The sequence below is a fragment of the Strongylocentrotus purpuratus genome, unplaced genomic scaffold, assembly GCF_000002235.5.
Source record: "Strongylocentrotus purpuratus isolate Spur 01 unplaced genomic scaffold, Spur_5.0 spur5_scaffold_11, whole genome shotgun sequence".
Taxonomy (NCBI): Eukaryota; Metazoa; Echinodermata; class Echinoidea; order Camarodonta; family Strongylocentrotidae; genus Strongylocentrotus; species Strongylocentrotus purpuratus.
In genome coordinates this window covers 29,378,209-29,396,051 of record NW_022145596.1, presented here as the reverse complement: position 1 = coordinate 29,396,051, position 17,843 = coordinate 29,378,209, and the positions used below count along the sequence as shown (strand labels likewise).

Sequence of the window (17,843 nt, the reverse complement as noted above, 5' to 3'; positions counted from 1 at the left end):
ATTCATATCAAGATATCCCATAATGCATGGCGCACCAGAACACTGTTCCCACTTAAGTGCATGTATGCAAACCGAAAATTGGAACAGGTTCAATACATTTGATACGGGGTCAAGTTTTAATAGTCAGGCTCGGCAAGATGGCGTTCCGTTCTATTGGAAGTCGTCTGCAAACCATGTTGGGACATAAACATATTGCTAGCGTACATCTAGTTGCCAGAGTGGTCTCGCGTTTTCAGTCGACGATACCTCTCGTGACGGCTGATGAATGGTGGGGAAAATGCAAGAAAGTCGATGTTTTAGGTTCGAAGATGTCCTATTACGACTCCGATTCCCAGAATAGGAGCGGTAAGCATACGGCTAGGGAGGCCAATGCCCAAATCTAACTTTTTAATTACTAATTTGTTTATACTAAAACTAAGATTAAAAGAAAGCATTTACTTTCACTAAGAAAATCCACCCATCTGCCGACTCCATAGGTTCCATCAAATAGGAGATATCCAGCTGGTTTGTAGCCATTTCCTTCTACGCCTTTCCGTACGTAAGAGCCTTGAAACAATTATATTTCATGTCGCAAAGTTACGTTCATAATTAGACAGGCCCGAGGGACAAAGTTCATGATGAAGTTTAAAACTTCGCGCGAAAGTGCAATCACTCAACAGCGGCTAGCCTTGAATCGGTCGCACACGTACACACCTTCTTCTTCTTAGTTGATCCCTCCACCGACACAGGCAAGCCCCGATGCAGGCTGAAGTCCAGCCATCAATGTGCGAACGATTACATCTTCTACTACTACGAGCCGAAGACGATGGTTCAAAAAAGGAAAGAAATATATATAATTCATTGATATTTACCTTAGATGTGTATTCCAATAATTTGATTTCCTCATGAGTATTCCTTATTATCAACGATCGAGAAGTTACGAGGTCCAATTAAAATCCATCTTGCAGCGAACACAATCATAGCGCACATCCATGCATGCAACGTACGTGTACTAATATTTCTCTCACTCTCTCTCTCTCTCTCTCTCTCCCTTTCGCTATACGTAACATACACACTCACTAACCATGTATCATATACAACACACACCTTCAAATCATGGCTTTCATTTCAATTCTCAATTGGAGTATAGACTGCTCACGTAGACTTTTTTTTTTTACTGAAATATCTTTTTTAACACTTCTCATACATTACTGCACGACACTCGTATCTAGTGCTGTGAGAATAAGGTACTAGGGTCTATAAATAAGACTACGCTTTGGGCACGCTCTGACCGGAGCTCAGATTATGTCGCAATACCCTTTATTTTTGGCGCGAACAATGACGTCACTGTTCACTGTTTTCCTTCTCATTTTGAGATGGATGTAGCTATAGGGCTCAAACCAACGCAAGATTGACAGAAACATCGTACTCTATCTACTTTCGAATGTTCAGTTTGTAAAAATCTGTATTTAAAAAGATATAATCTTTTTTCTTTATATTTTCTAGTTGTTAGAAGTGGCAATTGTGAACATCTGAAATGTTGATCTCTATCAAAAGTTCTTTACTCAAAACGGATCCCATATTTTTAGGGTCTACCTTCTGCCAATGAGAAGGTTTTTAGTGAGCAAACCTCTACGCCCTCTAGGATTTTCTTAGTCGGTGGTGCGAGTGCGTCAAGGTCGTCTGCAACCACAATTATTGGATTAAAAAACGTCAAAATCTGCAAGATTGTCAACAAATGGTGAAAGACTGTTACAGATCCGTGATTATAGGTATGTTGTGAAATGTATAATTGTATTTTCTTTTCATATTTTCTTCAATTTTTATTTTTACATCATTTTTTTCCCTTTGCTAATTTTTTGAAGTGGGCGACGAGCGCACAAATCGTAGGTGTAGAAGCCTTACGCCCGGGCAGCGTCTTATTTTTTCGTACCACGGCGAGGCCGGATTCCTGTTTTATCATGAATATTCATTAGGCAGGGTCGGGGAAAGTCTCGATTCTCTTAAATATTCATATCGAGGTGGGAATGCACGACGCGCGCTATACTCGCACAAAGTGAGAAGATTTAGTTCACGGAGAATGCATATGGGTGAGTAATTGATTGAAATATCAGTAGATCTAGGTCTAGATTAAGAGAATTTAGTCATTAATTTGAAAAAGCTGTAATTCGTGATCTACTGTAATTTCTTTACATTTTGAGACTGTTCTCAACAGATTTGTGGGGAAAAGGCTAGGAAAATATTTCTCTTGAAATTGCACTTTGATTTTCATCGTCGTGAAGTAGTTTGACTGCGGTTTGCCTTCATGTCACCCTTTAGAGCCCCGGGGTTCCGGCAGGCCCACGTTGGGGAATTTCGGTGCTCATCTGCATCAAGATAAAACTTTCTGATCAGGTTTTATTACAAATTTGATCGTCATCGTGAATCTAATTCACCAATCATCCATTGAATTTAAATCTAGATTTAACGTTACACCTTAAAATAATCTATGAAGTATGATTTCTTTAATAATCCAAGAGGGTTAATTCTTGTTTATATCTTTAGTAGATGTCGACTCTGTTGGCTATACTAGTATTACTAAGACTAAGTGCTATCCGTTCGCTCAGTTGCATCATTGGTGCGTGGCAACTTTTAGACCAAAATTGTTTGTGACCATGGATAATCAAACAGCTCCAAACCATATTTCATTTAGACGTAAACCTGGAACTTATTAATAAAAATATTCAAAAACAAACAAACTAGACCTAGGATTCATTTATTTAATGTTCAGATGTTGTGTGTGTCCAGTGTGCTTGTCAAGCTGTCATAACTTTTCTAGATCTAGACCTATATTAAAGATTTTTTCTTCTCCAAAGTGTGCAGTTCATTTGATAAATCTATTTTTTGTTGGACGTTGTATAAGAGAAGACCCCTGGGGTAGTCGACAACTATGTTTACTTATACGCAGAGGCGGCGGAGCAACTTCCAAAGTGGGGGGGGGGGGGGGGGGGGGGGGTGGGGGCACCAACAAAAAGGGCACTTTCTTGAAAAAAGGGCACCTTCAGAGGGAAAATATACCATTTTGTTGACATTGGTATATACCCCTATTTTGTGATTACATTATCAGGGATGATTTCAATATTTGTTTCTCTTAATACAGCATTTAAGATATTGCTTAAGTATCATAATTTGCAGTTTTTGGCTTGCAGTGCGAAAAATTACATCTTATAAAGAGGAAAACCCAATCCTGATGGGGTTATAAGCACAATCTCATAACGGAAGACTGAATAGATCTGTGATAAGTTACATAATTATAACATCTATAACTATGGGCAAGCGTAGCGAGCGAGCTTTGTGGGAAATTGCTTTTAGTCGCTTGAAATTAGGGACACGTTTAATGATGAGAGGAAAAGGGGACACTTATCGAAAGGGTTAAGACACTTATCAGAAAAGAAAAGAAGCATGTGTCAAAGTACAAAGGCTAATTATCAGAGGTGAAAATGGGGCACTTCTTACACCTAAACAAAGAGGCATGCACCAGGGATGATAAGAACATGGGCATTTGTCGACGGAAAAGAGGCACCCATCAGATTTTGATAGGGGGCATTTATAAGCAGTGAAAAGGGGCATTTATGAAAAAGGGATAGGTTCTTTATAAGAAAGGAAATAGGGTACATATCATTGTTAAAAGGGTAATGAGAAGGGGAAGTGGCTCTTATTAAAAAGAAAAAGTGGCACATGTTTAAATAAACGGGGCACTTATCAAAGACGAAAAGTGGTACCGGTAATTATGATAAGGGGTAAGGGTGCTTATAAGGAAAAAAGGCATTATATAGGAAGGAAAAGGAGGACGTGTCAAAATAAAAGGGGCATTTATAAGAGATGAAAAGAGTACTGACTAGGAGGGGAAGGGGTGCTTGTCAAAGTAAAACAAGTATCTCTCGGAAGTGAATAGGGTCATTTATAAGAGATGAAAAGGGGCACTTAAGAGAATGAAAAGGAACTATTTTCATAGATGAAAAGGGGCATTTATGAGAAGGGAAAGGGCCTATTTTTAAATGGGGGCACTTATAAGAAAAAGGGGCACTTATTAAAAATGAAAGGGAGCACATGTGAAGATATAAGGTGCGCTTATCCAAGTTAAAAGGGGTAGTTATTAAAAGGGGAAGGGGCACTTTAAAAACTTAATAGGGGCACTTTCCTATGTAAAAAGGGGCACTTTTAGGGTACTTGACCAAATGGGAGGGCACTCTGCCCCCCCCCCCTCTCGGAGCGCCGCCTCTGATTATATGGTATGTAGTCCACCTCTTCTTGTTATAATAAACTAATTCTACTTAGTACTGCTTCGTGTTCATAGGCCATAGAAACCACTGTTTGATGCACAAGTTAAATCTTCCATTTAGTTTTACTTTGTACTGTGGTTCATTAAATAGGAATGTTGATTTCCACACCATATTAAAATTAAGACCAACCATGACATAAAAATATCTATTAATTTGAATTATGCTAGATCTATTTTATTTTGTTAAGGAGAAAGGGATGCCTTGATTGTCGTATTGATTTTCTTCTTCTTTTTGTTCCAAAAGATTGAAACTGAAGAGCTGGAAGGAGGATATTACAACATCTCTTATATTTGCAAGATGAAGCAGAAAGTCCCATGCAGGTACAGTTATCAGGTTATTTAGCACACACATATTAAACGACCACCTATTAATTCACTCAAAAGGAAATGGAACTAAGTTGACATTGCAAGCATATATAGTGGAGGGTATATTTTATTCTAGTTCTGCACCTAGTATACAAATATTGATGTCTTTTCTTTCTATGTTTACAAAGGAAAATTTGTCCTTATTTACAGGAGGTCCTGTGTTTAGAAGAGCCATATCAAATGCACATTGTAAGCACTACATGTAGGGTATACACAGGACCCCTCATTATTTTTTTTTGTAAGGGGTACTTTCACTTCTTGAGCAATGAAGATGAAGAAGAACACAAAATAAGATTGATAAAAGTCTGTTTATAGGATGTATTATGGTTGATATGTATCCATCAGTATCAGTTTTTAATTGAAGTACATGTACCTACTTTGTTTTCTCTCATGTAGGATGATGCCTCTCTACAGTGGATGATGAAGGCATTCTGGTTTGCAAACTCAGGAGAGGAACAAAGAACAGATGTTGACGGGATCATATCTAGAGATGCGGGCCTACTACACTTCATACGAGCAAGTGTGCTAATATACATGAAGGTACCCCCAATAAATTTTTGTGGAACAAATGTCATGGAGAAAATTATAGATCTGAAACAGATATTTTTCATTGTCAGTTGACTTGTAAAAGAATAATTGACTTAATATCACAATTGTAATTTAGATTAAAAATTAAATGTCAATATAGATGAAATATAAGTCTACATTACGTATGTTTCAGTAGCATTATTTCCAGTACATTCTCTGGTCAAAGTTGTTTGGTCATTTTATGTCCCATACTTAACCGAGTATTATTCAATTACCGGTATGAGCACGAGTTGTATTACATTGTATTACTTATTTCATACCTTGTCTGATCCGAGCTCCAGTAGGCCTATCGTCTTAATGGGATCATCAGTAATAATTTAAGATGCGGTCAGTATTTAAACTAGTCTTGTACAAAAAATAGTTTAGGTTTGCCCACTAGAACCCCAAGTGAATTTCAGTCCTTCCTTTTTCTGAGCAGGTATCAGGGTGTATGTTATTAGTCATTGTTGATTTTTTTATATCTTATTTCATTTTTCCATTCAACAGACTTGGGTTATATTTTTTTCTGAAAACTAGGCTACAACTTTAGTGATGGATGCAGAAGATATCTACACGAGACTACGTCTTAAAGATGCCACCCTCATATAATGAAAGAGGACAATAGAGATGGGTTTAAACTGGAATATTTACATGATATTTATTTGTTATTTGTATTATATATTTGTAGAATACTACATTCAAGAAAGCTAATGAAGTTTATCATCTTGTCGACTTTCAAATAATTAAAGATAACTAATCCTCAACGAATAAACATTAAAATTCTAACAATGTCAACTACCATCTTATAGGATGAAACTGAGGACTGGGCAGAAAGATTCTCCTTCAAATTTGATTGATAAAGGTCTATCAGTCTATATCAAAGATTGAATTAATCAATGATATTTTGATTATAAATATACATGTTAAAATTCATTTACCTCTATGGACTTCTGTATGGGAAGTTTTGTAGATTATGAAATTATTGCTACTTCAAGTATTGTATGTAAGAAGGTTTGAAAGACAACGCTCTATATGCATTAAATATGGAAACTGCTAATCCTCATTGCCTTTCGTATCCAAACTGGTAGCTTTCATAGAATTATGTTTCGATGCTTCCCAACTAAAGAAAACAGGGAGTGGGGGGGGGGGGGGGGGGGGCTTTCTATCCTCTTATCTTATCCTCTGTACAAATATGATTATATGTTTATATTAGAAGGATTTAGAAAGTGAAATTTTGAATTATAGCATTACTGTTGGTAGAAGTAATGGCAGTGTCGATTGTTAATGTGGGGGAGGGGGGGGGGGGGTTCCTGGTGAAATTTACGGTATGCCAATGTCAAATTAATAAAAAAGAGAAAACTATTCTTAAGAATAAAAATTATACAGTACATGGGCCTCCTAACAAAAACCCTAGTACCACTGTTGTGTTTTGAGTGTGTGTGTGGGGGGGGGGGGGGGGCTGGCAAACCAATTACAAATTTCCAGTGTTAAATTCAAATTTTTTGTTTAACAAAATTATGTCAATATATTGTAATTAAACAATGTTTCACTTTCCTTTTTTTCAAGTTAGATATTTGAATAAAATGATTAACATACTTTCCGGTTTCTCTGGCCTCTACATTAAAAATGTTCTACTTCTAGCAAAGCTCCTGGAAAGGCTGCAAAAAGGGAGAGTGAAGAGAATGAAATTGAAATGTGGACAGTAATGGAGTGAATATGGAATGGTTGATGGTAGTTGATAACGAGTGAATGCAAATGAGTGGCAACAAGTACGACTGAAAGTGAGACAGAAAGGAATTCCAACAGGTTGCTCAGTCAAGAGAACAAACCTTGCAGAAGATAGTTTTCGAAAGACAGAGAAAGAGAGAAAAGGGGAATTATAAAAAAAGGAAAAGGGGGCATGTGTCAAAGGGGCATTTATGAGAAAGGGTTGGGGTTGGGGCTCCTATTAAACAGGGAAAGGGGCACATATCAAAAGGTAAAAGGGCACTTGTTAGAAAGTTTAAGGGGACGCGTGTCAAAGTAAAAAAAAATGAAAGGGCTTTTATCAGATATCACAAGGGGCACTTATGAAAATGGAACAGTGGCACTTATGAAGTTAAAGGGGCATTTGTTGAAGAAAAAGGGGCACCTGTCAGATTTGAATAGTGGGTAATTATCGCCAGGGCCGTAGCCAGAGTTTGGGGGGAGGGGGGCACATACATGTAATTGATCGACGTCCTGGGGAGGGGTCAAAAAGAGTTCAACCGATCTTGGATTTTTTTTTTTCTTCTTTTTTTTCTTCAATGTATGTGAAAGAATGTGTAGTTTTCTCTCGAGTTTGTCTCATCATGCGTGGGATCTGTGGGTGCTGGGGTTCCTGCAGCAACCCTATACATGGATTTTCTTCAGTGGGTGCATATAACTCATGGACTTCACATTGTAAACCTTCAAATGATGAATTATCATCGAGTCCCCCACCCCCCCCCCCTTCCCTCATTATTTTAGAAAGAAACCAAAGAGAACTTTTAAGAGAAAATGAGAAAGGAAAGGAAAAAATGGTAGCTAGGCCTAAACAAAAACAAGAGGCAAGATAAAAGAAAACAAGATTGAAGATATGGTATCAATATTATCTTGCTCCTTTCCCTTTTTCTTTTGTCTTCTTTTCATTTCAATTTTCTTGCAATTTATTTCTTTCTTCCTTGGTATCTATTCCGTATTCTTTATTTCTTCCATTCATTTGTTCAAAGCAGCTTTTCAGTAGATTTAGTTTTATTTTCACATTGTCGTCGTTCATTTTTGTGTGTATTTTCTTGTGTACTTATATCTTTTCTTCTCCATGCGCCTCGAACACATTATTCATGTGGAGTTGGCGCAGTACAAAGACTCTGTATTATTATTATTATTTATTATTTATATATATTTTACTTTTTAACTTTGTTATTCTTCTTTCTAATCCCATTTTTCTTTCTTCCTTTTCTTCCTTATGCAGTTAAGTGAGCATAGATCATAGAAATAATTTAAGTGCAATACACAAGTATTTTATTTTTGATAAATGTCTGTATGTAGGCCTATTCTTGTTATCTATTTTATACAGTTTATAATACTGTATCACATATTCAATACCATAATGCAACCTCTGCTTGTAATATTTAAAAAGCAAACCTAGAACTGATTATTTACCAATTCATGAAAAGAACTAGACTCCCATTAATCTCAGAAAAGTAGGCCTAGGCTACTCACAAATTGCCTATCAAGACTCTTACTTGAAATATATGCTATATATCTTGTCTACCGGTACTGACATTTTGGCATTTACTAGTAATTAAACACAGCATTTATGACTGTATTATCTAAATGACCATGACATTGCTTTTCTATGTCATATTATAGGCCTGCCATTAATCCAACGTACTTGTTACACACGATATTCGATGCTGCGCATGCCTCGATCATACATGAATATTCAAGAGAATCGAGACTTTCCCCGGCCCTGCCTAATGAATATTCATGATAAAACAGGAATCCGGGCTCGCCGTGGTACGAAAAAATAAGACGCCGACCGGGCATTGGCCTCCCTAATACGGCCGTGTTCCTGCACGGCAACCCAACGTCTTCGTATCTTTGGAGGAATGTTATACCCCAAGTAGAACCCATCGCCAGGTGTCTGGCTCCTGATCTCATTGGGATGGGCCGGTCTGATAAGCTGGCTAGCCATTCCTACCGCTTCTTGGATCACTACCGCTATCTGTCAGCCTGGTTTGATGCTCTCAAATTACCAGAAAAGGTATTTTTTAGAAGAATATAGCTTATAAATGAAATACTCAATAACATGAGGTCGTTAGTGTTCAGATAGTGAACAACACTACAGTGAGGGCATTAGTGAGAAATGTCCACGCAAAAAACGCCAGAGACCCAAGCAAAAAATGTTCGGACTATTTCTGTTATTTATTATTTTATACAATGGTGACGAGGATGTTACTTGATGAAAGATCCTCGTTCCAAATTGTATAGAATGATCTAGAGTCGACTGATAAATTAAGATATGGAGCATTAAATGATTGGTCATTAGAGAATGCTGGTGACAGATCATTTGTACTTTTTATTAATATCTGGTTACCGTAATGAATGAACTGTTACGGTTAAGGAGTAAAGCGTTGGATTACGATGTACATCATCATTCATAATAATTATAAACATAATAATAATAATAATAATAATAATAATAATAATAATAATAATAATAATAATAATAATAATAAATACATATGATTTATAAGGCGCCAAATCCACTTGACAGTCAAATGCTCAAGGCGCAGCTTGTGCAAAAGATGAAATACATACATGATACATTTATACAAAGTGCGATAGGAAAGGTACAGACATGAAAGGTAATGGTAATCAATTATAAGCTAAATTAATTTGAGTAGACATTTTCATGTTTGAGTCGAGAAACACACCAAGGTTGCGACATACATTAGATAGGGTAATTTCATGTCCAGCAAGAGTAATTGAAGTGATGGAAGAAATCTTCTCTAACTGAGTCTCAGAACCATACATTATAAATTCGCATTTGGCGAGATTTAATTTCAGTGAATGTGAGTTTAACCAATTATGAACATCTTGTACACAAGTCTCAATGTTATGGATAGCGCTGGCTGCATTGCTCTGATTGGGTTTGAAAGAAGTATATATTTGAATATCATCAGCATAAACATGATAAGAGAGAGAATGGCGATGAAAAATACTCTTCAAACCCGTTAAATATAACGAAAAAAGCGTGGGCCCGCCCACAGAGCCTTGTGGAACTCCGCATGTAAGTGGTACAAAATCTGAAAGGTAGCCGTTTATCAAGACAGCTTGAGAATGGCATGACAGGTATGATTTAAACCATTCCAGGGCTTGACCTTTAATACCGAGTGACATGAGGGTATTCACCAGAACAGTGTGGTTAACAGTGTCAAAGGCGGAAGACAAATCAAGGAGTACCATAGCAGTTACTTTTCCGCCATCCATCTCCTGGAGTATAAAGTTGGATACATTAACAAGGAGGGTTTCTACACTGTGGTGGGGACGGTATGCAGATTGAAATGGGTCAAGGAGGTCATTATCGAGACAGAAATCATTTAATCTAGAGAACACCACCCTCTCAAGTATTTTAAATAAAAACGGGAGATTAGAAACTGGACGGTAATTACTTAGTAATTCAGAATCAAGATTGGGTTTCTTCAGTAAAGGAAGAATGTGTGCCGTTTTAAGAACAGAAGGTACGCATGCCTGAACAATACTTAAGTTGACAATCTGTGAGATAACAGATGCAAATGAAGAGGAGCAATCCTTAATGAGAACAGTATAGACAGGGTCTAGTTTACACGACTTAGCTGGCAATCTATGAAGCAGTAATTGTATCTCATCGGAGGTGGTAGGTTGAATCGTCTCGAGGGATGCTGACGTGACAGGATCAGGTGGAGTTAAGTCAGGAGTGAGACTGTCCTGGATCTTCTGAACCTTGGAGCGGAAGAACTGAATAAATCTTTGAGCCAGTTCTTTACTATCAGAATGTCTTGGAAGTGGAGAGTTCTGTTTCCGATTCAAGAGACGATTGGCCGTAGAGAAGAGTTTCTTAGAGTCATGTCCACATTTATCGATTAGCCCGACAAAGTACGAACGTTTGGCTCGTTCGACGAGAGAGTTCGTGAAATCTCGTTGCGCACGGAACATCTCTTTGTCAATGTGAAGCTTGCCGTTAGATCGCCATCTCCGCTCAAGCTGCCTACGTTTACGTTTCTCAGCAGTAATCTCGCCGTTGTACCAGGGATTGTCCTGACGGTCTCGAACCTTGCGGATCTTGGCAGGAGCGTGAATATCGAGGAGCGAAGAAAGAATGGTGTTGTAGCGACTAGTAGCTGTGTTGACACTCTCTGACGTTATAGTAGGAGACCAGCCTGTAGGTCCCGTGACCAATCTCTGGGAACAAAGGTTTGAAAGTGTTTTTGTGTTCCCTGATGAATACCGAGCAATTTTGACTTGGGCTGCCCCCTTGAAAATCCCGGGCATTCTTGTGAGGGGTCAACAAAGGTCATACAGGGTAGAAATTCAAATATATTCAAATCGTTTCGATATGCATATCAAATAACTCATCTGGTCATGAGGATTCTAAAAATGTATAGTTTGCTATACCTCCGACCTTAAATGACGGCGCTATGGTCAAAAACGTTGAAAGGTCAACACACTTTTGACTGGTGGTCAAATTCACCAACACAGTTAACCTTATCAAATTGCATATCAAATTACTCGTCTGGTCATGAGGATTCCAAAAATGTATATATTTTTATACCTCCGACTTTAAATGAGGGCGCTATGGTCAAAAAGGTCAATGCACTTTAGACTGGTGGTCAAATTCACAAACATAGTTAACATTGTCCGATTCTAATGATTTTAGTGTCTAATAATATGTTTTCTGACATGGCAGATTCAACTATACAACTTTCAAAAGTAAAATTGCTTACCTTGACCATGAATATTCAAAATGGCTGCCTTTTCGTTGAATTTTTTTTAACAACTTCTTATCCATGGGTTTGGGGGGAATTTCAAGGTTATGGCAACCACTTTTGATCTAAATGTTGCTTAGTTGAATTTGATATGTCAGAAAACATATTACTAGACACTAAAATCATTAAAATCGGACAATGTTAACTGTGTTGATGAATTTGACCACCAGTCTAAAGTGCATTGACCTTTTTACCATAGCGCCCTCATTTAAGGTCGGAGGTATAAAAATATATACATTTTTGGAATCCTCATGACCAGACGAGTAATTTGAAATGCAATTTGATAAGGTTAACTGTGTTGGTGAATTTGACCACCAGTCAAAAGTGCGTTGACCTTTCAACGTTTTTGACCATAGCGCCGTCATTTAAGGTCGGAGGTATAGCAAACTATACATTTTTAGAATCCTCATGACCAGATGAGTAATTTGATATGCATATCGAAACAATTTGAATATATTTGAATTTCTACCCTGTATGACCTTTGTTGACCCCTCACAAAAATGCCCGGGATTTTCAAGGGGGCAGCCCAAGTCAAAATTGCTCGGTATTCATCAGGGAACACAAAAACACTTTCAAACCTTTGTTCCCAGAGATTGGTCACGGGACCTACAGGCTGGTCTCCTACTATTAAGGGCATAATGTCGCTCTCAGCAACATCCTTCGCGAAGGCTATCCTGTTTATGTCTTTAATATTACGGGAAGCAAATGTTCTGTCGCTGCGTGCAGGCTTAGTGAAGCGAAGTACACAAGTGATAGCAGCATGATCTGATATACCTGGAACGATACTTGGCTTCGAAATTGACAAATTGTCTGAATTGCGCACCAGAACGACGTCCAGAATGTGACCTTTGTCGTGAGTCGGAGATGTAACCAATTGGGATAGGCCATGACTGTTAATAAGGTCCACAAACCTGAGTGTATGCTGGGATGAAGTGTTATCTAGATGGATGTTTAAATCTCCGGTGATCAAAAGTGGGTATGGTTTGCACAACCTCTCATCAAGAAGCGCAGAGAAGTCGATAAGAAACTAAGTGAAAGACTGGTATCCTGGTGGTCTGTATATGACTATAATGTCAACCTGTGTAGAGCCGCCAGATACAGTTCCAGACATTGATTCAAATGTTTCGAATTTGCCTGTTGGACTAATATCGACGTGGAGACTGTCCCTGTAGAGAAAGCCGACCCCGCCGCCACGTTTAGCAGCTCTGGGATGGTGCTTGAACAGATAACCACGAGGGCAAAGATCAGCAATCACTGCATCGTCTGATGCAGTTAGCCAAGTTTCGCAAACACATGTAAAATCTAAACTACGGTCAATAATAAATTCCTCTAATAAGGTAGATTTATTACGAACAGAACGGCAATTCAACATACCAAGTTTGAGGTTGTTATTAAAAGGATCACGGCCCCCCTTCATACCTCGATGTGTCTTCCGCCCTATGTCATGTCTGTTAATACCTAAAGACATAATCATATTACATAATTCCTCATTCTGTTCACGCCACAGTAGCGAGCATGAACGCGAATTAAAAGAGTGAAGTGTTTTACTGTCATACTTGTATGATATAGAATACCTTGTACTGTTATCGTTATCCGAGGAGGCCGAGTTATGTGTGACAGGGCCTGGGTTCGGATTCACATCGCCAGATAACAATATCAAAATCTGAAAAGTGGATACACTGTTAGCGTATAACTGTACTGGAGCACAAAAATGTTTTCCCTTCAATTTCAACTTCAACGAATATGCATCAGGTCTAGCTTCTAAATACATGTAGGGAACATTTTGTACATGTGGATCAGAAACCAGATCAGAAGCATGACACCATTGTTGCATTACATGACACTTACAGTACAACATGACCACACAGCACACAAAAGCTACTGAAGTGGTGAGATTCATTGTAATAGTACAGGTCTATTCAAAGCAAACAAAGAAAGAAAGTCAGCACAGACTTTACGCATGAGTGAACAAACCAACTACACTATGACATGTGTATTACATGGCTTCTACTGTGTACTGTATGTGTAAGTACAACCTCAAGCAATCTCGAAAACTTCACAGAATAAGTACATCAAAAATACTGACCTAAATGCTTCCAAATTTGACTAGTAATATCCAGGATATAAGTACAATGAAATATCAAAAATAGAAATGGAGATGACAAATGAAAACAACAAAATCAGTGATAAATCAGAGAGCAGTGCAGTGTGGGCGGGCAGCCACCAGCGCGCGCAGCCAAAAAAAAAAAAAAAAAAAAACCTCTTTTGTTTACATTTCTTCAACGGCCCCAAAACCTCGGAATGGCCGGGATGGTATTTTTTCTGAAAACAAATATCCTAGTTTCCATTTGTTTTCTCTCTGATGGAAGGGCGTTCAATAGGCCCTTGGACCTGCCTGTGTATCTATACTGATCAATTCCGTTTATTCAATATTTTGCCTATTTAACAATGTTAGACGTATCATACGTCGACATAATTTATTTTTTTGTTAAGATACTCATTTTATACTTTGTCACTTTAAGAGAGCGGTATTGTTTAACTGTTGAAGCAAAATATTTAATAATAATGAATTTCAATTGATAATGCATGTAGTTAACAGAATTTTTAAAAGAACGACGATTCTAACAATATGCTTACGCCTACAACATCATTATGAAACATGCAAAGTTTGTTTTACGTCGAAGGAAAAATCTGGCATCTACAAATATAATGTCTTCTACTTATAAAAAATATTGATCTACATTTGCCACTCTCCACCCAGGTGTTAAATGGGTACCCGGTAGGATGCGAAAGCTAATGTGCTTAGATAAGCAAGACTGCGCTTGTAAAAATGACGCCTGGCTGGAATGCTCCCCAGGGAGTGGAGAATGTGCATACATTGTGTGCGTGTAAGCCTTAATCCGATGACCGGGGTAATAATATGATTGCAGGGCCCTCAAGGAGAACAGTATGAATACTGATGAGGCTACCCTGGGTAAACAAGACATATTATTATTATTATATTATTACTATTGTTGAAAAATCCTTTCCACATGTTTATTTTTCAGATAACCGTCGTATGTCACGACTGGGGTACAGCCCTTGGCCTCCACTGGTGTAATGAGCACAGAGATAGACTTGAAGGTAAGCAATATGGGGCGGAGGGTAAACGTAATTTTAGGGATCAATCACCACATTGAACACTCAAACAGAAACTCAAGAAAATCTAGAAAATAGGAAGTAAATACTTTATCTTATCATCTTAAACCATGCTTGAAGTTTATTACTGATCTTCAATTCCATCAACCAGACTCTGCTTACACAATAATATTCACGAATATATATTTATAATAAGTAGTTTTTTCGTTAAAGCATAAGGGTGGGTAATTCACTCGCTTTCACGATCTTACATCACGATGTATCAACATTGTTTACGCTTTAATAACTATATTATAATTCATAAATAGTTAAGTCTTATGTGGGCTCTGTAGCTACTATTACCCCATCAATTGCCAGGTCCCCATTTACACCTGGGTGGAGATCAGTGGTAAATGTGGATTAATGTATAGGCAAAGGACGTTAGTTAGTGATAGGCTGGGATTTGACTCTCAACCCTTGGATTGAGAGTCAAGTGAATAAACCAGTGAACCACTAAACCACGACACCTTCGCAAGCACGTCTTCAAACTAAATATGCCTTCATGGCATGCCCCAGTGTCAATGGAACTGGCTATAGACTGTTGTATTTTATGATTATTAGAAATAGGTTAATTAATCCCTGATGTTTAGCTGATGTCAAGCTAAAAAATATAAACATTTTATCATATTTTAAGATACTTTTTTATTTAGAAATTATCGGACATTAGCCTATCCCGAAAGACGTTTTTATATTTTCAGATACCCTCACGGACAAAAAGCAGAGGGGCACATTTTGATGGTTAACTTAAACAGTATGACTTTTCACCATTTCTTTAGCTATCGTCCACATGGAAGGCCTCTACCAGCCAATGCCTTGGGACATCTTCACTGACTCTATGCGGGACATCTTCCTGGCGTTCCGCTCGGATGCCGGCGAAGAGATGATCCTAGAGAAGAACATGTTCATAGAAACCATCCTCCCGCTCGCCATCAAGAGAAAGCTTCGCCAGGAGGAGATGGACGCTTACCGGGAGCCATTCAAGAACCCTGGAGAGGACCGACGCCCTCTACTCACCTTCCCCCGTCAAATCCCCATCCAGGGAGAGGGCCCAGAGGAAACGGTCGCCATAGCTACGGCCTACCACGCCTGGATCAAGGGGACTGAGGATCTCCCAAAGCTTCGCATCGTCCCAATTCCTGGAATGTTCACTGAATGGGGCACGGGGATTACGAAGGATTGGCCGAATCACAAGGTAGTCCAGGTTGAAGGGTCGCATATCTTTCAGGAAGATTCACCCATCCAGACCGGGGATTACATCAAGGAATTCCTATCAAGTATCTTCAAATAGACGGATCATAATTATACACCAGGGACAGATCTGAGAATTTTTTTTAGAGGGTTTTCTAATGCAACAATTGACATAACAAATGTAAACATACTTAATATATAAATTACATACATCCTAACGTACAAAGGCGGTTTGTGAACCAAGACCCCGATTTGTCGGCTTTCTTGTTGTGGAAATTACTATCCCAAAATCTAATGACATACTCTTTTTCTTCTTCCTCTCCTTCTCTTTTTCCTCCTCTTTCTTCTTCTTCCCCTCTCTTCTTCTTCATTTCTCTCTTTCTTTTCTTGACAGAATTTTTGAGAGTATGGGACCACCTTTTCTCTTTCGTAAAGTGATCTTTTTTACCTGTGATATATGATCTCAGATACTTTACTTCTGTCATTTTTTCTCTGACATTTCCCCATTTTACTTCTTAGGAGGCCAGCTAAGGACATTTAAGGACAGTTAACAATATATCCATACCCCTTGTAATTACAAAAAAAAAAAAATGTTTTGTTTTTTGTAACTCATAAATGAAACTTGGACTTGTTTAATTGAGGAATATCTTGAATACTTTTAGAAGTAAGTTTTAATTTGTCACATTCTCAAGAAGTATAAATCGGGACAAATCAATTTTACACATACTTGAGAAATTACAAAACTTGGTGATGGTATATATACAATTTAGTGGTCAACTGTATAAAGTAGCAATACCTTACAATGAAAACAGTAAATCAGAACCAAAACACCCGTAGACTGTAATTTCTTTTGTGATAATCATTTAAATTTCAACTTAAGTATCTCTGCTTGATATTTTACTTCTTTATTGATCTAATATATTTGTTCTTGTTTTTATTGCTTGCTCTCTCACGTTTTTTTAACTTGTATATTTGTTTTGTTTTAATATCGAATGAAATCATTTCAATGTCGAAGTATATCTATTACTCTAATAAAACAAAATGCTAAATTCATATATGCATGTACCTGTATCGCAAATATGTTGTCTTTGTTAAATCAATAATGTGGTTTTATTACAAATATAAGGTAATGGCAATTTATTTTCTTATGCATTTTGAGAGTTAGTTTGTTCGTTTATTTAATAAGATATATATGTGTGACTTCTAGTATAATAAGTAATACATGTAGAACTTTCTTACACAGTGCATTGTACATGCTTTATGAAGTTAGTTTTGTGCTTGTATAGTAACGCACTTTTGATTAAGTGATCAAATATGGGAACTGTGGAAACTTTTAGAAGCTTTTTTAGAACTTTTTAGAAGGGAAGAGGGAGTTGAGAGAGAGAAATAGGGGACGGGATTTACAATTTAAATTGGTGAAACAAAGTATAAAAGACACCCATAAAGTCTTCGTAATTAAAAGAGACGAGATGTATACCAACATCTACAAATATTTAGAAACATGAAGTAAGTCTTCCTCTTCGGATAATAATGGATCTAAATAATTGTTAAAACACATTTCCTATTCCCTGATAATTTCGCCCGTGTTGACTTAGTGGTGGGCTTTTATGCGACCAATATTTTGCGAGAACCTCCTTTCCTTTTCTACATTTTACTATTCGGTTTCATAAGACAACTAAGTATGCATTCCAATAATTACACTCTCTAGTCCGTAA

At 37.7% G+C, this 17,843-nt stretch overlaps 1 protein-coding gene and 1 long non-coding RNA gene across 3 annotated transcripts; both read left to right on the top strand.

Annotated features, from left to right (window-relative positions):
* The first annotated feature begins 1,903 nt into the window (after positions 1 to 1,903).
* Positions 1,904 to 6,066, top strand: LOC105439345. Of its 2 annotated transcripts, XR_004063429.1 has the most exons (4): positions 1,904 to 2,069; positions 4,545 to 4,621; positions 5,063 to 5,206; positions 5,741 to 6,066. It is a non-coding gene; the product is annotated as an uncharacterized LOC105439345 (long non-coding RNA). The 2 variants fall into 2 exon arrangements; XR_004063428.1 differs by lacking the exon at positions 5,741 to 6,066 and having other exon boundaries at positions 5,063 to 5,357.
* A 2,733-nt stretch (positions 6,067 to 8,799) lies between these two features.
* Positions 8,800 to 17,376, top strand: LOC100892469 (coelenterazine h 2-monooxygenase). The gene is made up of 3 exons (XM_003729837.3): positions 8,800 to 8,999; positions 14,811 to 14,886; positions 15,717 to 17,376. Exons 1-3 carry the CDS (start codon positions 8,901 to 8,903, stop codon positions 16,226 to 16,228), a joined length of 687 nt encoding a protein of 228 aa, XP_003729885.1. The 5' UTR covers positions 8,800 to 8,900; the 3' UTR covers positions 16,229 to 17,376.
* The last annotated feature ends 467 nt before the right edge of the window (positions 17,377 to 17,843 follow it).

Bases quoted from the DNA above. Each gene is read 5' to 3' on its own strand.
- LOC100892469 (XM_003729837.3), top strand. From the start codon at position 8,901: ATGGGCCGGTCTGATAAGCTGGCTAGCCATTCCTACCGCTTCTTGGAT. The intron at 9,000-14,810 runs GTATTTTTTAGA...TTTATTTTTCAG, and splicing joins CTCTCAAATTACCAGAAAAG to ATAACCGTCGTATGTCACGA. The intron at 14,887-15,716 runs GTAAGCAATATG...CCATTTCTTTAG, and splicing joins GCACAGAGATAGACTTGAAG to CTATCGTCCACATGGAAGGC.